The sequence below is a fragment of the Salmo trutta genome, chromosome 5 (genome assembly GCF_901001165.1).
Source record: "Salmo trutta chromosome 5, fSalTru1.1, whole genome shotgun sequence".
NCBI lineage: Eukaryota > Metazoa > Chordata > Actinopteri > Salmoniformes > Salmonidae > Salmo > Salmo trutta.
In genome coordinates, this window is record NC_042961.1 from 31,748,628 (window position 1) to 31,772,595 (window position 23,968).

General features: G+C 45.9%; 1 protein-coding gene across 2 annotated transcripts; it reads left to right on the top strand.

Annotated features, from left to right (window-relative positions):
* Positions 1 to 16: 16 nt before the first annotated feature.
* LOC115194069 (E3 ubiquitin-protein ligase TRIM39) lies at positions 17 to 23,932 on the top strand. Of its 2 annotated transcripts, XM_029753410.1 has the most exons (6): positions 17 to 1,087; positions 1,175 to 1,270; positions 14,496 to 14,732; positions 14,867 to 14,886; positions 15,070 to 15,212; positions 22,714 to 23,932. In XM_029753410.1, exons 1-6 carry the CDS (start codon positions 1,064 to 1,066, stop codon positions 23,301 to 23,303), a joined length of 1,110 nt encoding a protein of 369 aa, XP_029609270.1. In that variant the 5' UTR covers positions 17 to 1,063; the 3' UTR covers positions 23,304 to 23,932. The 2 variants fall into 2 exon arrangements, with proteins under 2 accessions (XP_029609270.1, XP_029609268.1); XM_029753408.1 differs by having other exon boundaries at positions 17 to 1,270.
* Positions 23,933 to 23,968: the final 36 nt, after the last annotated feature.

The following is a 23,968-nucleotide window of genomic DNA, read 5'->3' on the forward strand; positions in this document are numbered from 1 at the left end:
GACTTAAAGAGGCAGACACCCATGGAACTGTCTGTCTGTCTCTCTCTCAAACACGCACATACAGATGCACACACACCCAGGCTCATAGAAGGCCTATATTTTTAAAGTAAGGTATGAATCAAAGTATGAATGGAGGAAATACAGTGTTGCTAAAGATGATCTGTGTATCAAACTGGATAGAAAACCTCTGTTAGCTTATAGCCTGCTTACAGAACCTCATACCATCAATGTAAACATTATTTACAGTCATTTGCCAGGGATCAATTTACACAAGTATATTCAATGTTATACAGTACGTATAGGGTTGCTTTCCCGGACACAGATTAACCCTAGTCCAGGACTAAATAGCATGGTCAATGGAGAGCTGTGACATCAGGATGGATGTCACATTGTCGTCTAGTGATTTCCATTGGCAAAGGTTGACCAATCCAAAGCTAGAATAATGGAAAAGGGTTACAACAATGACACTGGAACTTAGAAGACAGATGCCTGATGACCTGAATGGTCTGTCTGGAGTAATTTACAGGATAGTGTGTTTGAGTGAGTTGGACAGACAGCTCAAGGTGAATACTTTCCAAGGCAGAGAAAAAGGGACCCACTGACATAACCATAGAAATAGAATGACTAGAATGGATAATCCCCTCAGACCACAGCAATTTCATAGCACCCTCATGGATACACCCAATCTGGCTCAATGAATGGGCCATGTCTGTTCTAGTGATTCTATTTATACGGACACAACACTATCCACTATGCTCTGGCACCTGACCTTGTGACACTAGGGAGGCATGGAATTGTTAAAGAGGGCCAGGTGCCTGTGTCTTAAATCACTCTGCTGCTACAGAGTTATGGTATGTATGAGACAGGCCATTCTATAAACAGAAGAAGAGAGACACATGCAGACAGATACAAGAGCTGGATGTGAATGAGAGTAGTCTATACTGATTTAAGACTAACTGACACAGGACTAAAAATCTTTGTCTTATTACAACTTCACTTGGCAGCATCATTAGCCAAGCTCTTCGTCATTGGTATAACTGATCATCTCGCTTAGAATAAGACCATGGAGATGAAGACCCAGGATCAGGTGTGTGCTACTGTGCTTCAAAAGAGAGACTTTGGTGGAATCCATCTTGGCTCTTTTTTTTGTATTTCTGAAACCTTCTCTCCCCAGGAGATGCTGTTGAAGCACCAGGAATGTCTGAAGAGGCAAAGAGAAGCGGTGAAGTTCCGAATGAAGAAATTAAGCACAAAGCAAACTGAAATCACTGTAAGTAAACTAACAGCATGGGGATTAATCTGTGTGAACAGAGGTCAGAAGCATCACACTACCATGTCAGCCATATTAAATGCACACATGAGTGTTCCAGTCAAATTGTTGGGGTCTGAGGGGCTTTGGCCCTTCTAGTAATTATATTTGGTAACACTTCCTTTTAAGGTGTCCTTGTAACAAGTATGTAACAAGTATTGTAATTAATTGTAATAATACATTGTTAAACTGTAATAACAACATGTAACTGGTGGTAAAACAGTCTGTAATTACAGAGGTGTAACAATGAATGCTTGTTACCATGCTTGTTACAAATCTTAACATTTCCGATAGCATCCCAATCAAATATCCCAAAGCACTATATTTCAGCCTGCACAAACCATGTGATAAGTTAGCTAATTTAAAACCGACCACCTCATTGACTGACACAACTCTGCAATAAAGGGCTCTGTCGTCTGTAGGCCCAATGGCAAAAACGAGTTCACATTACAAAAACGAGTTCACATTACTTTCAATTGTTAAGTCAATTAATGGTGTATTTAACAATGGGTAAATTATTTTAACCAAACATTTTTAGACGCATGAATAAACAGTTATGGTTAACATTGTGAGATAGTCATTCGTGCTTGACAAATTAAAAGCCTATTAAGGTTGACTGAATAATGATTTATAAATGCACTTAAAATGTTCATAAGACAAACTTTTATTTCATCATGTAAACTTGCAAGGGTTTCACTGTTGAGGAACATTTTCACTTTTGGATGGGATACATTGGTGCAATTATTTATTTATACCAGGAATTAAGGCATCATGTCAAGATCTACGCATCTGTGCAACATGCTTGAAATAACAACAAATGGGTCTAGAAGGTCATGCCGCGTTCAAAACCACTGGGAACTTGGAACTTGGAAATCTCCGACTTCAGTGCTTTCAATGAAACTCGGAACTCTGAAAAAAACAAGCTCCAACTGGGAAAAATCAGTTTGAACGGTTATCCAACTCGGAATTCAAAGTTGGAAACTGTGGCATCTTACAAGAGCTCCAGCTTTCTGACCTGAAGATCACTGACGTCATGATTTGACTTCGTTTTTTCTGTGTTCCCAGTTCTCTTGCATCAGTGTGCATAGTCAACCAATCAAATCAAATCAAAGTTTATTTGTCACGTGTGCCGAATACAACAGCTGTAGACCTTACAGTGAAATACTTACTTACAGGCTCTAACCAATTGTGCAAAAAAGGTATTAGGTGAACAATAGGTATGTAAAGAAATAAAAGCAACAGTAAAAAGACAGTGAAAAATAACAGTAGCGAGGCTATATACAGTAGCGTGGCTATAAAAGTAACGAGGCTACATACAGACACCGGTAAGTCAGGCTGATTGAGGTAGCATGTACATGTAGATATGGTTAAAGTAACTATGCATATATGATGGACAGAGAGTAGCAGTAGCGTAAAAGAGGGGTTGGGGGGGGCACACAATGCAAATAGTTCGGGTAGCCATTTGATTACCTGTTCAGGAGTCTTATGGCTTGGGGGTAAAAACTGTTGAGAAGCCTTTTTGTCCTAGACTTGGCACTCAGGTACTGCTTGCCATGTGGTAGTAGAAAGAACAGTCTATGACTGGGGGGCTGGGGTCTTTGACAATTTTTAGGGCCTTCCTCTGACACCGCCTGGTGTAGAGGTCCTGGATGGCAGGCAGCTAAGCCCCAGTGATGTACTGGGCCGTATGCACTACCCTCTGTAGTGCCTTGCGGTCGATGGCCGAGCAATTGCCGTACCAGGCAGTGATGCAACCAGTCAGGATGCTCTCAATGTTGCAGCTGTAGAACCTTTTGAGGATCTCAGGACCCATGCCAAATCTTTTTAGTTTCCTGAGGGGGAATAGGCTTTGTCATGCCCTCTTCACGACTGTCTTGGTGTGTTTGGACCATTCTAATTTGTTGTTGATGTGGACATCAAGGAACTTGAAGCTCTCAATCTGCTCCACTACAGCCCTGTCGATGAGAATCGGGGCGTGCTCGGTCCTCCTTTTCCTGTAGTCCACAATCATCTCCTTAGTCTTGGTTACATTGAGGGATAGGTTGTTATTCTGACAAAAACAGTCTGGTTGACTTGACTAAACATGCAAGATGAACTAGTACAGGGATAAATACACTGGGGAAAATAAGCGACACCTGGAGGGGGTGGAGAAACAGATCAGGGCGTGACAGTACCACCCCCACCTGGCTGACAGGGGTGTCGGCGGTGGAAATCGGTGATGAGGGCTGGGTCCAAGATGTCTTTAGCCGGGACCCAGCACCTCTCCTCCGGGCCATAACCCTTCCAGGCAACTAGGTACTGGAAACCCCTGCCCCATGGTCGAACCTTCAGGAGGCGTGTCACCTTATACGCTGGATGGCCACCGATAACCCAGGGTGGAGGGATGGGCCTAGAGACAGAAGACAAAGGATTGTGAGACATGGGCTTAATCCTAGACACATGGAAGGTAGGGTGAATCGGAGGGTACGGGGGTAACACAAGACGGACAGCAGTGGAACTCAGGACTTTGGAGATGGGAAAAGTACCAATGAACCCGGGAGATAGCTTGCGAGACTCTACCCGAAGGGGCAGATCCCGAGTGGAAAGTCATACCCTCTGCCCAATGAGGTAGCGGGGACCTGGGGTCCGGCGAAGGTTCGCTTGTCGACGGCCACCAGAAACGTTGTCGGAGGAAGCCTAGTGTACGACAGGACCCTGGATGACAGGTCAGCCTGGAGGAATGAGCCCATTCCAGGACCCGGGACCGGACTGGATTAGGGACAAACAGACGTTTAGTCATGCCCCCTTCAGGTCCAAGCTGGGAGTGTTGTGCCTCTCGGACCAGGTAATCAATACCCCCATCCACAGTGGCAGCAAGGCATGCGGTAGGGAGAATGGTTTCAGAGGTTGAGGGTGTGGCAGAGGAACTGTATAGGCGGAAGAGGGCGTCAGGCTTCACATTCTTTGACCCTGGGCGGTAGGAGATGGTGAAGTTAAATCTGGTGAACAGGAGGGCCCACCAAGCCTGGCTGGAGTTGAGGCAGTTGGCTGTACGGAGATATTCCAGGTTTTTGTGGTCAGTCCAGACCAGGATTGGCTGTTCTGCTTCTTCCAGCCAGTACCTCCACTCTTCCAACGCCATCTTCACCACCAGGAGTTCTCGGTTGCCAACATCATAGTTCCTTTCAGCAGGATTGAGACGATGGGACAGGAAGGCACAGGGATGAAGCTTCTGGTCCTGGGCAGATCGCTGGGACAGGATGGCCCCCACTCCAACATCCGAAGCATCCACTTCCACCACAAATTAACGTGAGGGGTCCGGATGGATGAGGATGGGTGCTGTTGTGAACCGCTGCTTCAGGTCCACAAAGGCTTTGTCGACAGCTGGAGACCATTTGAACAGTACCTTGGTAGATGTGAGTGCCAAGAGGGGGGCCGACAGGGTGCTGTAGTCCCGAATGAAACGGCGGTAGAAGTTTGAAAAACCAAGAAACCGCTGCAACTGCACGCTGGATGTTGGTTGAGGCCAATCCACCACTGCTTTCACCTTTCTAGGATCCATCTGAACATTGCCCTCAGCAATGACATATCCCAGAAAGGTGATTGTAGAGCGGTGGAACTCACACTTCTCGAACAGTTGGTTCTCCAGGAGGCGCTGAAGGACCTGTCTGACATGAAGAATATGTTCTTGTGCAGATCGGGAAAAAAACAGGATGTCGTCAAGGTACACGAACACAAACCGGTTTAGCATGTCCCGAAGCACATCATTGACCAAAACCTGGAAAACAGCAGGGGCGTTGGTGAGTCCAAATGGCATGACCTGGTACTCATAATGTCCACTGGCTGTGTTGAAGGCTGTCTTCCACTCATCCCCCTCGGGAATCCGAACCAGGTGGTAGGCATTTCGAAGGTCCAACTTAGAAAATATGGTAGCCCCTTGGAGAGGTTCAAATGCCGAGGAGAGGTAGGGGTAACGATTCTTGACAGTAAAGTCATTAAGTCCCCGGTAGTCAATGCACGGATGCAGGGTCTTGTCCTTCTTCTCCACAAAGGAAAACCCTGCGCCGGCAGGAGATGCAGACGGACGGACGGCCCCAGTGACCAGAGACTCCTCTATGTATTCCTCCATAGCTTTGGTCTCTTGTCCAGACAGTGAATACAATCGACCCTGAGGTGTTGTAGTGTCTGGGAGAAGATCAATGGCACAATCATAAGGATGGTGCGGGGGAAGGGAAGTAACATGTGCCTTACTGAACACTTCCATGAGCCCATGGTATTCTGTGGGGATAGCAGAGACATCCACAGTCTTGCTAACATCCAGAGAAAGACAACTTGAGGAAGGCTGTGCTGCTTGAAGGCAGTGGGAATGGCAAAATGGGCTCCAACCCAGGATGGAGCTTGTCCTCCAATCAATCATCGGATTGTGCTTTTGAAGCCAAGAAAATCCCAAAACAACCGGAACATGGGGAGATGCAATGAGAAGGAACTGTATTGTCTCACTGTGGTTACCAGAAACCCATAATTGAACGGGCACAGTACTATGGTGACTTCCCTTATAGAGTGGCCATCCAGTGCCCTATCATCCATGGGCACAGAGAGAGGCTGAATTGGAATACCAAACTCCGAAGCTGTCGTTGCATCCATAAAACTTTCATCAGCCCCAGAGTCAATGAGCACTCGGAGAGACTTAGATTGGTCTACCCACAGCACAAAAGCAAAAAGGGGTGTGCGGGTGATAGGAATTAGGGAACTCCCTATCTGAATCACCATAGTACTGGTACCCACTAGAGACAAGGGTTTCCTAATAAGGCAGGTAGCTATAAAATGTCCTGCCCCTCCACAGTAGACAAGTTATTATTCATCCTTTGTGAGCATTCCCCAACTGATAACCTAGCTCTTCCCAACTGCATAGGCTCAGGAGTATCCAACTCACCCGTCGTAGATTCTCGAGAGGGCTCGGGTTGCTTCGAATCCTCTCGGAAGAGCTGCCTTTGGAAACTTCCGGATTCCCTTGGAGGTGAACACGCCATAGCGGGTGCATGAGTGTGCCCGAGACCAGACCTCCTCTCACTCTTGCGTGCCCATAGGCGTCCATCAATTTTAATGGTAAGGGCGATAAGGGAGTCGAGATCCATTGGAAATTCCTGAGCAGCTAGCTCAAAGTATTGAAAAGAGACTCCGGATTCCAGGCACTCTCAACGGCTAACGTGCAAAAATCAACCACAGTCTGCCACACCACGGGAGTTTTGACGTAAGTCAAGCACATTACTGGCCGCCTTTTCACGGAAACCGGAGACTCAAATACCTTTCTCACTTCTGCCACCAATTCCTCCAGATGACCACAAATGACAGATTGTTGCTCCCAAACTGCCGTAGCCCAGCAGAGCGCCCTTCCCGACATTAGCGTAATAATATACGCTATCTTCAATCTTTCTGAAGGAAACGAAGATGGCTGTAGCTCAAAAATAAGCAAGCACTGAGAAAGAAAACCCCAGCAGGTACCAGGAATCCCCGAATATCGCTCCAGAGGAGGTAAGCGGGACTCTCGGGGAGCCTGAATAGGCTGTACAATCTCACCACAGATAGGGGGAAAATTACTAGGTGATTGGGGTTTTTCAGAGGTAGTAGGTAACCTCTGAGCTAACTCCCATAATAGCCTTTTACCCATGGTGGTAGCGTTCTGTCAAGGACCTGAGCCCTTCCAAAAGGCCCTGTACCATGTCTCCTAATGGTGGCTCCCTGCAGGGAGACAGCATGGCGGAGCTGGTCCAAGTCTGCTGGGTCTGTCATGGCAGATGGTTGGATAGGCGTCCCGCTTGCAGGACACAAGCCGACAACATCTGGTGAAATTGGAGGGCGCGCAATTCAAATAAATAATCATAATATTAAACATTCATGAACATACAAGTATCTTATATCATTTAAAAGCTTAAATTGTTGTTAATCTAACTGCATTGTTCGATTTACAATAGGCTTTACGGTGAAAGCATACCATGCGATTGTCTGAGGATGGTGCCACACCAACATATTTTTCAACCAGCACGGGCTTTATAAAATTACAAATAGCGATTAAATACATCACTTAAATTTGAAGATCTTCCTCTGTTTGCAATCCCAAGGGTCCCAGCTACAACATGAATGGATGTTTTGTTAGATAAAATCCTTCTTTATATCCCAAAAAGTCAGTTTAGTTGGCTCCATCAATTTCAGTAATCCACTCGTTCAACATGCAGACAAAGGAGTCCAAAAAGCTACCGCTAAACTTCATCCAAACAAGTCAAACGACATTTCTATTTAATCCTCAGGTACTATAAATGTAAATAAACTATAATATTTCATACAGAAAGTAGTATGTTCAATAGGAAAGCAAAATTAGTAAGCGCGTGCCCTCTCCTTTGGGTGCCGAAAGACTGATATTGTTCCGGTGGTGTCCTAACCAAAACTCAAAATTCTTGCTTGTTTTTCAAAAAACAAGCCTTAAACCTTGAATAAAGGCTCTTGACATCTAGTGGAAGCCATAGGAATTGAAATCTGGGAGACGGATTTACATACGAACAATAGATTTCCATTATAAGAGCCTGGAACCCCCCCAAAAAACAATTGTTTGGTTTTTCTTTGGATTTTCGCCTGCCATATCAATTCTGTTATAGTCTCAGACATTATTTTAACAGTTTTAGAAACTTCAAAGTGTTTTCTATCCAATGATACCATTATTAAATGCATTTACTGGCTTCTGGGCCTGAGTAACAGTTTTGGGCACGTCAGTCAGGCAGAAATTCAGGAAACTGGGAAACTATCCCAGAGAGGGTAATAATCCAAAAATGAGTAGGCAAGAGAATGGTCGTGGACAGGCAAAAAGGTAAAAACCAGATCAGAGTCCAGGAGGTACAGAGTAACAGACAGGCTTCTGGTCAAGGCAGGCAGAATAGTCAGGCAGGCGGATAGAGAGTCCAGAAACAGGCAAGGGTCAAAACCAGGAGGACTAGATAAAGGAGAATAGCAAAAAGGAGTACGGGAAAACACGCTGGTTGACTTGACTAAACATACAAGACGAACTGGCACAGAGAGACAGGAAACACAGGGATAAATACACTGGGGAAAATAAGTGACACCTGGAAGGGGTGGAGACAATCATAGGAACAGGTGAAACAGATCAGGGCGTGACAGCTAGGTAGCAGACCTAAACTATAGAAATCATGATATGTATTGATAACTAGTATAGTGTAATGTAAATTATCATAGCTACATTTTTCTTATCTACCCTAGATTCCCATAAGGTCTCAGACTCCAAAATACTGACAAGAAAGAAACAGATGAAGACAGAGACAGAGAAATTAGATTTCCATTGTTACTTGCAATGTTAAAAAGGAAAAAAAGACAATCCTATTTTTCTAAATGAGCTATATAGGCTATGTGGGAGCAAAACTCATGACTCTGATTCCATTTCCATTATTAGCAGCATATAGGCTGTCCACTTTGAAGAGCTGAGACAGAATGGCTATATAAGGAATGGAACATATAGGACCAGGCCCTGCTACCATTATAACCTATACAGCTGTCAGATGTGGGCGTTAACAAGCAAAAGCTGATATGGAGAGATAATGGTGAAAAACAAGGGAAGCTATTTTCATATAGAGGGAGGGGACTCTATACGTTATGCAAAGACAGAATCCTATAAAGACAGGACTCTGTAATATGAGAATTTAGTATTTTTCATGGAAGGGCTCGGCTCTGTTGCGTGTGTAATAGGGTCCTTCCATGGAAGGGCTCGGCTTTGCTACTCTGTATTAAAGTCTATATTGAATTCACAAAGTTCTTGCAAGAGTATTATGTTCTTAAGACAATTTTCCACGACAGCTACTACTCACCACCACTAGAATGTTTTATGTTATTGAGTAGGCCTATATCTTTGTTAAATCAAATTATTAATCTAACATTAAAAATCCTCGTTATTTTGTAAGAAATGTAAGGTCTTTTTACCTTTTGTTTGAACGTTTTTTCACTTGGTAATGAGTAGTCAGTAATTATACAGTATATATAGAAATTGCTCATAGGTAATTACTAAAGTTACACTTGTTTTTATATAGCTAAATCCTATGTTACAACTAGCAACGACCTTGTACCTATGCAGATATTACATACAGTGTATGTACTCTGTGGTGTATTTGTTCTGTTTTTTTTTCACTTGGATGGTGCTTTCAGAAGCTAATGATAGGATTGTCAGGATGGGTAACATACTTTGTGTACCCCTCAAGACACACTTCATTTTAACTAGCTAAATCCTGTGTATCACCTAGTAATTAAAAAGTACGTATGCAGATATTACATGTACTCTGTGTTGTACTAGTGTGGTTGTCCTCCCACTTGGATGGTGCTTCTGGAAGCCTTAAAATAAGGGCCAGGGTTGACAGGATAGGTAATGCACTATATACAGTGCATTCAGAAAGTATTCAGACCCCTTGACTTTTTCCACATTTTGTTACATTACAGACTATTTATAAAATTGATTCAATTGTTTTGTTTTCCTCATCAATCCAAACACAATACCAAATAATGACAAAGCAAAAACAGGTTTGTAGAAATGTTTGCAAATGTATTAACAATAAAAAACTGAAATATCACATTTATGTAAGAATTCAGACCCTTTACTCAATACTTTGTTGAAGCACCTTTGGCAGTGATTACAGCCTCGAGCCTTCTTGGGTATGATGCTACAAGCTTGGCACACCTGTATTTGGGTAGTTTCTCCCATTCTTTTCTGCAGATCCTCTCAAGCTCTGTCAGGTTAGATGGGGAGCATCGCCACAAAGATGTTTTCAGGTCTCTCCAGAGATGTTCGATCAGGTACAAGTCCGGGCTCTGGCTGGGCCACTCAAGGACATTCAGAGACTTGTTCCAAAGCCACTCCTGCGTTGTCTTGGCTGTGTGCTTAGGGTCGTTGTCCTGTTGGAAGGTGAACCTTCGCCCCCCAGTCTGAGGTCCTGAGCACTCTGGAGCAGGTTTTCATCAAGGATCTCTCTGTACTTTGCTCCATTCATCTTTCCCTCGATCCGGACAAGTCTCCCAGTCCCTGCCACTGAAAAACATCCAGCATGATGCTTTCACCACCATGCTTCACCGTAGGGATGGTGTCAAGTTTCCTACAGACGTGAAGCTTGACATTCAGGCCAAAGAGTTCAATCTTGGTTTCATCAGACCAGAGAATCTTGTTTCTCAGGGTCTGAGAGTACTTTGGGTGCCTTTTTGGCAAACTCCATGCGGGCTGTCATGTGGCTTTTACTGAGGAGTGGCTTCCGTCTGTTCCGTCTGTCTGGAAGGTTCTCCCATCTCCACAAAGGAACTCTGGAGCTCTGTCAGTGTGACCATCGGGTTCTCGGTCATCTCCCTGACCAAGGCCCTTCTCCCCGATTGCTCAGTTTGGCCGGGCGGCCAGCTCTAGGAAGCGTTTTGGTGGTTCCGAACTTCTTCCATTTAAGAATGACGGAGGCCATTGTGTTCTTGGGGACCTTCAATGCTGCAGAAGATTTTCTAATCAAATCAAATCAAATCACATTTTATTTCTCACATGTGCCAAATACAACAGGTGTAGACCTTACAGTGAAACGCTTACTTACAAGCCCTTAACTGACAATGCAGTTTTAAGAAAAAAGAAGACGAAATATCACAAATAATTAAGGAGCAACAATAACATAACAGCAGAGTGGCTATATACATGGGGTTCCGGTACAGAGTCAATGTGCGGGGGCACCGGTTAATCGAGGTAATTGTTGTAATGTGTACGTGTAGGTAGAGGTAAAGTGACAATGCATGGAAAATAAACAGAGAGTAGCAGCAGCGTAAAAATGGGGGGTGGGGACAATGCAAATAGTCCGGGTAGCCATTTGATTAACTATTCAAGAGTCTTAAGACTTGGGGGTAGAAGCTGTTAAGAAGCCTTTTTGACCTAGTCTTGGCACTCCAGTACCACTTGTCGTGCGGTAGCAGAGAGAACAGTCTACGACTAGGGTGGCTAGAGTACATGGCTATTTTTTGGGCATCCTTCGAACATCGCCTGGTATAGAGGTCCTGGATGGCAAGAAGTTTGGCCCCAGTGAGGTACTGGGCCGTACACACTACCCTTTGTATTGCCTTGCGGTCGGAGGCTGAGCAGTTGCCATACCAGGTGGTGATGTAACCAGTCAGGATGCGCTCGATGGTGCAGCTGTAGAACTTCACGACTGTCTTGGTGTGTTTGGACCATGATAGTTTGTTGGTGATGTGGACACCAAGGAACTTGAAGCTCTCAACCTGCTCCACTACAGCCCCGTCAAGGAGAATGGGGGCGTACTCTGTCTTCCTTTTTCTGTAGTCCACAATCATCTCCTTTGTCTTGATCACATTGAGGGAGAGGTTGTTATCCTGGCACCACACTGCCAGGTCTCTGACCACCCCCCTATAGGCTTTCTCATCATTGTCAGTGATCAGGCCTACAAATATTGTGTTGTCTGCAAACTTAATGATGGTGTTGGAGTCGTACTTGGCCATGCAGTCATGGGTTAACAGGGAGTACAGGACGGGACTGAGCACTCACCCCTGAGGGGCCCCTGTGTTGAGGATCAAAATGGCAGATATGTTGTTACCACCATGGTGCGGCCCGTCAGGAAGTCCAGGATCCAGTTGTAGAGGGAGGTGTTTAGTCCCAGAGTCCTTAGTTTAGTGATGAGCTTTGAGGGCACTATGGTTTTAACGCTGAGCTGTAGTCAATGAATAGCATTCTCACGTAAGTGTTCCTTCTGTCTAGGTGGGAAAGGGTAGTGTGGAGTGCAATAGAGATTGCATCATCTGTGGATCTGTTGGGGCGGTATGTAAATCGGAGTGGGTCTCAGGTTCCTGGGATAATAGTGTTGATGTGAGCCATGACCAGCTTTTCAAAGCACTTCATGGCTACAGATGTGATTGCTATGGGTTGGTAGTCATTTAGGCAGGTTACCTTGGTGTTCTTTGGCACAGGGACTATGGTGGTCTGCTTGAAACATGTTGGTATTACAGACTCGGTCAGGGACAGGTTTAAAATGTTAGTGAAGACACTTGCCAGTTGGTCAGTGCATGCACGGAGTACATGTCCTGGTAATCCGTCTGGCCCTGCGGCCTTGTGAATGTTGACCTGTTTAAAGGTCTTACTCACATCGGCTACGGAGGGCGTGATCACACAGTCATCTGGAACAGCTGATGCTCTCATGCATGCAACTGTGTTGCTTGCCTCAAAGCGAGCATAGAAGTTATTTAGCTCGACTGGTAGGTTTGTGTAACTGGGCAGCTCACGGATGTGCTTCCCTTTGTAGTCCGTAATAGTTTACAAGCCCTGCCACATCCGACGAGCATCGGAGCCGGTGTAGTACGATTCAATCTTAGTCCTGTATTGACGCTTTGCCTGTTTGATGGTTTGTCGGAGGTCATAGTGGGATTTCTTCTTAGCGTCCGGGTTAGAGTTACGCTTCTATCCTTTAGCTCAGTGCGGCTGTTACCTGCAATCCATTACTTATGATTGGGGTATGTACGTACGGTCACTGTGGGGACGATGTTATCGATGCACTTATTGATGAAGCCAGTGACTGATGTGGTGTACTCCTCAATGCCATTAGAAGAATCCCAGAACGTATTCCAGTCTGTACTAGCAAAACAGTCCTATAGCTTAGCGGACAATTCCTTCAACCTCGTGGCTTGGTGTTTGCTCTGACATGCACTGTCAACTGTGGGACCTTATATAGACAGGTGTGTGCCTTTCCAAATCATGTCCAATCAATTGAATTTAGTACAGGTGGACTCCAATCACGTTGTAGAAACATCTCAAGGATGATCAAATGGAACAGAATGCACCTGAGCTCAATTTCGAGTCTCATAGCAAAGGGTCTTAATACTTATGTGAATAAGGTATTTTTGTATTTAATTTTGTATAAATTTGTAGACACTTCTAAAAACATGTTTTCACTTTGTCATTACGGGGTATTGTGTGTTGATTGATGAGGAAATACATGTATTTAGAATAAGGCTGTAACGTAGCAAAATGTGGGAAAAGTCAAGCTGAATACTTTCCGAATGCACTATAAGTACACATTATTTACAAGATACACTTAATTTTAACTAGCTAAATCCTTAGTAACACCGAGTAATTATATTGTACTTTTACATGTACTTGTGTGTTTATTATTCCACTTGAGGATGACACCCATTTGAGAATGACACCTGTATGGTAGACCCCAGTCAGTGATGTTGACCTATATCTTATCTGTTTTGTAAACACAACCAAGTTAACCCAGATGCTACACTTTTTGGGGGCACGTGCTAGCAACGATATTGGGTGGACATTTTGAAGAGTGTGCATTCACAGATAGGAAATCGGAGGAAATCGGAGTTTATGTCATCTCGGGCCACCCAGCGCATGTGTCCACAAGAGATTATAACCTTGTGATAGTTATTACTGAATCGGATGAAGCTGAGAAGGAACAAAACACTGGTGAAGTTAGTGAAAACTTGACCATTTGTAACAAGCATTGTAACATGCTGTAACGGCTGTTGAATGGAGTAGACCAAGGCGCAGTGTGGTTAGTGCTCATCTTTGTAATTTAATGGGAAAAGAGAACACTTTACAAATAAACAAAAGACAACAGCCAAACAGTTCTGTCAGGTAACAAATGACTAAACAGAAAATAACCACCCACAAAACCCAAAGGAAAACAGGCTGCCTAAGTATGGCTCCCAATCAGCAACAACGATATACAGCTGTCCCTGATTGAGAGCCATACCCGGCTGAAACAAAGAAATACCAAACATAGAAAAAAGGACATAGAATGCCCACCCCAACTCACGCCCTGAACAACCAAAACAGAGACAGAAAAGGATCTCTAATGTCAGGGCGTGACACATGCATTCGTTGTTACACCTCCGTAATTTCAGAATGCAATTGATGACCTGTTGATATTACAGTGTAACTGTGAGTTATTACAATTAACTTCAATGCTTGTCACAGTGTAATTATCCATGTAATTACACTGTAAGGATCCATTAAAATGAAGTGTTGCTTTATATTTCTGTGGTCACATCTCATATCTATATTTCAATGGTGTCTATTTGTGCTGAAAAACTCTCAAAACGTGGTAGCATATGAAGCTCTAAGATGGGATATGTTGCAATGACTTTCACACTGATTGAGTCTGTGTCACCCAACCAGAAAAAGTCATCAGCAATGAGGGAGAGTATAAGGAAGAAGTATGAGGACATCCAGAGGGTTCTGGATGAGGACCTGGGGATGACTCTAACCCACCTGGAGATGGAGGAGAGAGCTGCAGTCACAGCCCTGGAGGACCTGATGGAGAAGAACTGCAACATCATTCAGGAGATAGAGCAGGATCTGGCCAGGCTCACAGCTGAGCTGGCCCAAAAGGACATTCTACTGCCTTATTCACTGGTGATTTGGCTCTTCAGTTCTATTTAACATGAACTCATTCAATGGATATTGATGATGGATGTAACTATGATATGTACATATTGTGAACTGCCTATTCATTGTCACTGTCTTTATTTCCTCCCCATCTTCTCCAGGACACTGAGATAGTTGGCAGGTATGTCAATTAATCCAGATACATGTTTTGTTTCTTATACCACATGCAAATCAAATACAAATCTTTTTTAAGAAAACATTTTATTGACAAATATGTTTTCAATCATCATTATTGATCATGAACTGTCACTGTTCATGTGATGGCTCCTGCAGTAAATATTGATGTCTGTCCTCTCTCACCCAGAGTGATAGATCTGCTGAACAGGACAGATCCCAGCAAAGTGAACTTGGATGAGCCTAAAGCTGACCAGATCCTCAGCCTCACCAACAACATGCTGCTACTCATACGTTCCCAGACCCCCATCACCAAGAGACTCATCAAGAGCTGTGAGTTCCCTTTTCATTTTTAATGATTTCATTCTCAAGATGTGATGTCAATTACAACTTGAAGCGAGATTGGCAGGTCCTTTTTTACACCCAGAGGTCTGTCAGAGTTATTTCATTATAGATACATTTGTTACATGTATAATATATGTGTGGGTAAACCATTTTATTAACATGCAGCATGTTTGTGCACCTAAAAACGCAATCTCAATTGTACTTCACACTGCCCTCTCCCACCTGGACAAGAGGGGAAATAACTATGTTAGAATGCTGTTATACAGCTCAGCGTCCACACCATAGTTCCCTCCAAGCTCATCACCAAGCTGGGGACCCTGGAACTGAACACCTCCCTCTGCAACTGGATCCTGGATTTCCTGAAGGGTCACCCTCAGGTGGTAAGGGTAGGCAACAACACCTCCACCACGCTGACCCTGAATAGGGTGTCCCCTCAGGGTTGTGCGCTTAGTCCCCTCCTGTACTCCCTTTTTACCCACGACTGATTGGCCACGCATGACTCCCTCTTCAAGTTTTCTGATGATACAACAGTGGTAGGCCTGATCACCGAAGGTGATGAGACAGCCTACAGGGAGGATGTAAGAGACTTGGCAGTGTGGTGCCAGCACAACCTCTCCCTCAACGTCAGTAAGACCAAGAAGCTGATCGTGGACTACAGGAGAAAGATGGGAGAGCACATCCCCATACACATTGACAGGGCTGGTCAAGAGCTTCAAGTTCCTTGGTGTCCACATCACTAAGGACTTAACATGGTCCACACACACACTCGCACAGTAAAGAAGAGGGCATAACAGACTGAAAAGATTTGGCATGGGCCCTCAGATCCCCAAAAAGTTCTACAGCTGCACCATCAAGAGTGTCTTGACTGGCTGCATCACAGCTTGGTATGTCAAGTGCACTGCCAAGTGCTACATAGGGTGGTGCAGACAGCCCAGTACATCACTGGGGCCGAGCTCCCACTAGCTCCCCTTCTTTGCAAGGCATTGAAAAGCCTGGTCTTTATGGTTGTATCTGTGTTTGAAATTCACTGCTCGACTGAGGGACCTTGCAGATAATTAGGTGTATGTGTGGGGTACAGAGATGAGGTCGTCATTCAAAAATCATGTTAAACACTATTATTGCACACAGAGAAAGTCCATGGAACTTATTATGTGACTTGTTGAGCAAATGTTTACTCCAGAACTTATTTAGGCTTTCCCTAACAAAGGGGTTGGATACTTATTGACTCAAGACATTTCAGCTTTTCATTTTCAAAATTTCTAAAAACATAATTCCACTTTGACATACAGTGAGGGAAAAAAGTATTTGATCCCCTGCAAATTTTGTACGTTTGCCCACTGACAAAGAAATGATCAGTCTATAATTTTAATGGTAGGTTTATAATTAGGGACAGACGTTCCTCTAGCGGAACACCTGCTCCAATATCCAATGGTATAGCGTGGCGCGAATTACAAATACCTCAAAAATGCAAAAACTTCAATTTTTCAAACATATGACTATTTTACACCATTTTAAAGACAAGACTCAACTTTATCTAACCACATTGTCCGATGTCAAAAAGGCTTTACAACGAAAGCAAAACATTAGATTATGTCAGGAGAGTACCCAGCCAGAAACAATCACACGCCCATTTTTCAAGCTAGCATATACGTCACAAAAACCAAAACCACAGCTAAATGCAGCACTAACCTTTTATGATCTTCATCAGATGACACTCCTAGGACATTATGTTATACAATACATGCATGTTTCGTTCAATCAAGTTCATATTTATATCAAAAAACAGCTTTTTACATTAGCATGTTTTGTTCAGAACTAGCATACCCACCGAATTTACTAAATTACTCACGATAAACGTTGACAAAAAAAAAACAATTATTTTAAGAATTATAGATGCAGAACTCCTTTATGCAATCGCGGTGCCCGATTTTAAAATAGCTTTTCGGTGAAAGCACATTTTGCAATATTCTGAGTAGATAGCCCGGCTATCACGGCTAGCTATTTTGACACCCACCAAGTTTGGCACTCACCAAACTCAGATTTACTATTAGAAAAATTGGATTACCTTTGCTGTTCTTCGTCAGAATGCACTCCCATGTAAGGACTGTCTTCAGGAATGGACCAAAATGCAGCGGAGTTAGTGTTCGTCATATTTAATAAAGCAAAAGAGAACACTATACAAAACAAACTGAGAAAACCGACAGCCAACAGTCCTGTCAGGTGTAAACACACTAAACAAGAAACAATTACCCACAACCCCAAGGAAAAACACACACTACTATATAGGCCTCCCAATCAAAGGCAACTCAACACACCTGCCTTCAATTGGGAGTCCAACCCCAATTAACTAACACATAACAAAAACTCTGCCACGTCCTGACCAAAACTAATACAATTACGCCCTCTGCTGGTCAGGACTTGACAGTACCCCCCCTAAAGGTGCAGACCCCGGAATGTACCTTAAAAAAGAAAACACAAAAAATCCCCAATACCCCAACAAAACCAATAAACAATACCCCCTAAACAATAAGGGAGGGAAGAGAGGGTGGCTGCCGTCAACTACGGCACTGTGCTACACCCTCCCTCCCCCAACCCACCTATCCTTGAGGTGGCTCAGGTGCGGGACGTGAACCTCGCTCCACCTTCGGCGTCGTCCACTTCGGTGGCGCCGATAGCTGCGCCGGGCAGACGGGCCATTCGAGCTGACCCTGGCAGACGGACCACTCGGGCTGGGCCGGAGGACAGGCGGGCCACTCTGGCTGGGCCGGAGGACAGGCGGGCCACTCGGGCTGACCCTGGCAGACGGGCCACTCGGGCTGGGCCGGAGGACAGGCGGGCCACTCTGGCTGGGCCGGAGGACAGGCGGGCCACTCGGGCTGGGCCGGAGGACAGGCGGGCCACTCGGGCTGGGCCGGAGGACAGGCGGGGCACCCTGGCAGAGCCGGGCAGACGGGCCACTCGAGCTGACCCTGGCAGACGGGCCACTCGGGCTGGGCCGGAGGACAGGCGGGCCACTCTGGCTGGGCCGGAGGACAGGCGGGCCACTCGGGCTGGGCCGGAGGACAGGCGGGCCACTCGGGCTGGGCCGGAGGACAGGCGGGGCACCCTGGCAGATCCGGGCAGGCGGGCCACCCTGGCAGATCTGGGCAGGCGGGCCACCCTGGCAGATCCGGGCAGGCGGGCCACCCTGGCAGACCCGGACAGGCGGGCCACTCTGGCAGATCCGGACAGGCGGGGCACCCTGGCAGATCCGGGCAGGCGGGCCACCCTGGCAGATCTGGGCAGGCGGGCCACCCTGGCAGATCCGGGCAGGCGGGCCACCCTGGCAGACCCGGACAGGCGGGCCACTCTGGCAGATCCGGACAGGCGGGGCACCCTGGCAGATCCGGGCAGGCGGGCCACCCTGGCAGATCTGGGCAGGCGGGCCACCCTGGCAGATCTGGGCAGGCGGGCCACCCTGGCAGATCTGGGCAGGCGGGCCACCCTGGCAGACCCAGACAGGCGGGCCACTCTGGCAGATCCGGGCAGTCGGGCCACTCTGGCAGCTCCTGACTAGCGGGCGGCTCTGGCGACTCCTGACTGGCAGGCGGCTCTGGCGACTCCTGACTGGCGGGCGGCTCTGGCGACTCCTGACTGGCGGGCGGCTCTGGCGACTCATGACTGGAGGGCAGCTCTGGCGACTCATGACTGGCGGGCAGCTCTGGCGACTCATGACTGGCGGGCAGCTCTGGCGACTCATGACTGGCGGGCAGCTCTGGCGACTCATGACTGGCGGGCAGCTCTGGCGACTCATGACTGGCGGGCAGCTCTGGCGACTCCTGACTGGCGGGCAGCTCTGGCGACTCCTGACTGGCGGGCAGCTCTGGCGACTCCTGACTGGCGGGCAGCTCTGGCGACTCCTGACTGGCGGGCAGCTCTGGCGACTCCTGACTGGCGTAGAGGCGCACTGGCGGTCTTGAGCGCAGGGTTGGCATCACCCCTTCAGGCTCGATGCTCACTTTGCCCTGGCACATGCGGGGCGCTGGTACAGGGCGGACTGGGCTGTGCGTGCGTATTGACGAGATAGTGCGCACCTCAGCGAAACATGGCGCCCTCCACCTCATACGCTCCTCCATGTAATCACGGGTAGCTGGCTTACGGCTCTTCCTTGGCCTAGCCAAACTACCCGTGTGCCCCCCCCAAAAAAATTATTGGGGGTGCCTCTCGGGCTTCCTACCCAGCCGTGTTCCCTCATACCGCTGCCGTTGGTTCTTCTGTCCTCCTGCCTCCGCTCTTCTGAGTGCCTCCACCTGTTCCCATGGGAGGCGATCGCTTTCAGCCAGGATCTCCGCCCATGTGTAGGATCCCTTGCCGTTCAGGATATCCTCCCATGTCCATGAGTCCATAACGCTGTACTCCTGTGGCTCCTCCTGGCGCTGCTCCCTCCTCCTCCGCTGCTTGGTCATTTTGTGGTGGGTAATTCTGTAAGGACTGTCTTCAGGAATGGACCAAAATGCAGCGGAGTTGGTGTTCATCATATTTAATAAAGCAAAAGAGAACACTATACAAAACAAACTGAGAAAACCGACAGCCAACAGTCCTGTCAGGTGCAAACACACTAAACAAGAAACAATTACCCACAACACCAAGGAAAAACACACACTAATATATAGGACTCCCAATCAAAGGCAACACAACACACCTGCCTTCAATTGGGAGTCCAACCCCAATTAACTAACACATAACAAAAACTCTGCCACGTCCTGACCAAAACTAATAAATTACGCCCTCTGCTGGTCAGGACGTGACACTCCCAGGACCTCTACTTCAACACCCAATGATGTTTTGGTTCCAAATAATCCATAGTTATATCCAAATAGCTCCGTTTTGTTCGTGCGTTCAAATCACTATCCGAAGGGTGACGCGCCAGAGCGTTTCGTGACAAAAAAAATCAAAATATTCCATTACCGTACTTCGAAGCATGTCAAACGCTGTTTAAAATACATTTTATGCGATTTTTCTCGTAAAATAGCGATAATATTCCAACCGGGAGACGTTGTATCCATTCAAACACTGATAGAAGAAAATGGAGTCATCACATGCACGCGCACGCCAGTGTCATTGTTCTCAGAAGTACCACTCTCCAAAACCCCTACTGTTTTTCGCCCAGAGACTGCAGAGTTATCATTCAACATTCTGGCGCCTTCTGAGAGCCAATGAAAGCCTTAGAAAATGTCACGTTACAGCAGAGATCCTGTATTTTCGATAAAGAAGCTACAGAAGGCCAAGAAATGGTCAGACAGGGCATTTCCCATATAGAATCTTCTCAGGTTTTGGCCTGCCATATGAGTTCTGTTATACTCACAGACACCATTCAAACAGTTTTAGAAACTTTAGGGTGTTTTCTATCCAAATCTACTAATTATATGCATATTCTAGTTTCTGGGCAGGAGTAATAACCAGATTAAATCGGGTACGTTTTTTATCCGGCCGTGAAAATACTGCCCCCTATCCCAAACAGGTTATTTGAACAGTGAGAGACAGAATAACAACAAAAAAATCCAGAAAAACGCATGTCAAAAATGTTATAAATTGATTTGCATTTTAATGAGGGAAATAAGTATTTCACCCCCTCTCAATCAGAAAGATTTCTGGCTCCCAGGTGTCTTTCATACAGGTAACGATCTGAGATTAGGAGCACACTCTTAAAGGGAGTGCTCCAAATCTCAGCTTGTTACCTGTATAAAAGACATCTGTCCAAAGAAGCAATCAATCAATCAGATTCCAAACTCTCCACCATGGCCAAGACCAAAGAGCTCTCCAAGGATGTCAGGGACAAGATTGTAGACCTACACAAGGCTGGAATGGGCTACAAGACCATCACCAAGCAGCTTGGTGAGAAGGTGACAACAGTTGGTGCGATTACTCGCAAATGGAAGAAATACAAAAGAACTGTCAATCTCCCTCGGCCTGGGGCTCAATGCAAGATCTCACCTCGTGGAGTTGCAATGATCATGAGAACGGTGAGGAATCAGCACAGAACTACACGGGAGGATCTTGTCAATGATCTCAAGGCAGCTGGGACCATAATCACCAAGAAAACAATTGGTAACACACTACGCCGTGAAGGACTGAAATCCTACAGCGCCCGCAATGTCCCTCTGCTCAAGAAAGCACATATACATGCCCGTCTGAAGTTTGCCAATGAACATCTGAATGATTCAGAGGACAACTGGGTGAAAGTGTTGTGGTCAGATGAGACAGAAATGGAGCTCTTTGGCATCAACTCAACTCGCCGTGTTTGGAGGAGGAGGAATGCTGCCTATGACCCCAAGAACACCATCCCCACCGTCAAACACGGAGGTGGAAACATTATGCTTTAGGGGTGTTTTTCTGCTAAGGGGACAGGACAACTTCACCGCATCAAAGGGACGATGGACGGGGCCATGTACCGTCAAATCTTGGGTGAGAACCTCCTTCCCTCAGCCAGGGCATTGAAAATAGGTCGTAGATGGGTATTCCAGCATGACAATGACCCAAAACACATGACCAAGGCAACAAAGGAGTGGCTCACGAAAAAGCACATTAAGGTCCTGGAGTGGCCTAGCCAGTCTCCAGACCTTAATCCCATAGAAAATCTGTGGAGGGAGCTGAAGGTTCGAGGTGCCAAACGTCAGCCTCGAAACCTTAATGACTTGGAGAAGATCTGCAAAGAGGAGTGGGACAAAATCCCTCCTGAGATGTGTGCAAACCTGGTGGCCAACTACAAGAAATGTCTGATCTCTGTGATTGCCTACAAGGGTTTTGCCACCAAGTACTGAGTCATGTTTTGCAGAGGGATCAAATACTTATTTCCCTCATTAAAATGCAAATCAATTTATAACATTTTTGACATGCGTTTTTCTGTATTTCTTTGTTGTTATTCTGTCTCTCACTGTTCAAATAAACCTACCAAAATTATACACTGATCATTTCTTTGTCAGTGGGCAAACGTACAATATCAACAGGGGATCAACAGCTTTTTTCCCTCACTGTAATGGGGTATTGTGTGTAGGCTATTGACACAAAATCTCAATTGAATCTATTTTCAATTCAGGCTGGAACACAACAAAATGTGGAAAAAGTCAAGGGGTCTGAATACTTTCCGAAGGCACTGTACATATCTACCTCAAATACCTCGTAACCCTGCACGTTGAACTAGTACTCGTACTCCCTGTATATAGATCCATTCTTGTGTATTTTATTCCTATTACTGTTTTTCTTTGTATTATTATTTTTAAACTCTGCATCGATGGAAGGGCTAGTAAGCAAGCATTTCACTGTAAAGTCTACACACGTTGTATTCGGCGCATGTGACAAATGAAATCTGATTTGATTTTAAAACCTAAAACTCTGTGATTTCAAATTTTTATCAGCACAAAGCGGTTATGGCTTGCCACATCCAGCCAGTGAGAATATTTTCCTTTAAATATAGTTATTTCTCTTGGTAAAAATACACATCTGTCCCCAGATTCCACAGAGGTTTCCCTGGACCCAGAGACAGCGCACCCTAAGCTGATCATCTCCCCGCGCGGTGACAGTGCCACCTACACAGATACCTGGCAGGAACTACCAGAGCTCCCGGGCCGCTTTGACACCACCCTCAACGTAATCAGCCTGCAGGGCTTCAGCTCTGGGCGTCACTACTGGGAGATAGACGTGGCTGGTAAGACATACTGGGAGCTGGGCCTCACCTACCCCACCATCTCCCGCAAGGGCCGTGCTGAGGACTGCTGGCTGGGCCGCGGCTCTGACTCCTGGGCCGTAGAGTTCTTTGATGGGGAGTACACAGCCTGGCACAGTGGGGTGCCCCACCAGCTGCCTGTCACAAAACACTTCAGCCGTATTGGGGTCCTATGTAGTTTCCCAGCGGGCCTGGTGTCTTTCCTGGGGGCGGACAGTATGACCCCTCTGTTCTCGTTCTGCGCAGGGACTTTCAGGGACTGTCTCCACCTGGCGTTGTGCTCAGGTCACGATCACAATGGTACAAACACCAAACCCATTGTGATCTGTAATGCACCTCCACCTCCTAGTGCTTTCCAGAATGATTCCTCCTCGTGATTTCCAGAATGCCTAGGAATGCTGACTCTGCTGCTTATGATGCTCCTACTGACTTTTAAAGGCTTTATCATTGTATCATCAGCATTTAGTCAGCGATGTTATTTGACAATTTCTCATGTTGCTGTTTATCTATACAAGTACTTAAATATGCATTCTGTAATCTATTAATGACTGGATTTAAGGTTCTGTTTCGAAGTAGAAGGGGAGGATCAAGATCCTTTTAAATTGATTGTGGTTCCAGTTTTAGAGACGTCCATATCTTTATAACAAAAGTATTAGTGGTTTTAGCTATCAAATATATATATTTTTTCCGCTGCGCTGTAAACCAGACAGGGCCACAGAAGGAAGATTTGGCCTAACATACACTTCATGCCCCTGGAGAGTAGCCTACACAGCTAACATGTGATGTGAATCCAAAGTCTACACTCAAACAAAAAACAATCTCTCTTTGTAAATAGGATCTCTGAGCTCCAATGGTAATATCCAATAGTAAATGACTAGTCCTTTGTGCTAACTATATTTTCACAAACAATCTAGTTCAGTGTCGCCTGCATTGATGAATCACTTACCGTTACAGTTGCAGATAATGTGTATGTTTGTTTATTATACGTGTTTTAAGGTAAGCTCTCTTTAAATGAAAAAAAAACTCTGACTGACACCCCCTT

Coding starts and splice junctions, on each gene's coding strand:
- LOC115194069 (XM_029753408.1), top strand. CDS start 1,064: ATGGAGATGAAGACCCAGGATCAGGTGTGTGCTACTGTGCTTCAAAAG. Junction 1,271..14,495: donor CAAAGCAAACTGAAATCACT/GTAAGTAAACTA, acceptor TCACCCAACCAG/AAAAAGTCATCAGCAATGAG. Junction 14,887..15,069: donor GACACTGAGATAGTTGGCAG/GTATGTCAATTA, acceptor TCTCTCACCCAG/AGTGATAGATCTGCTGAACA.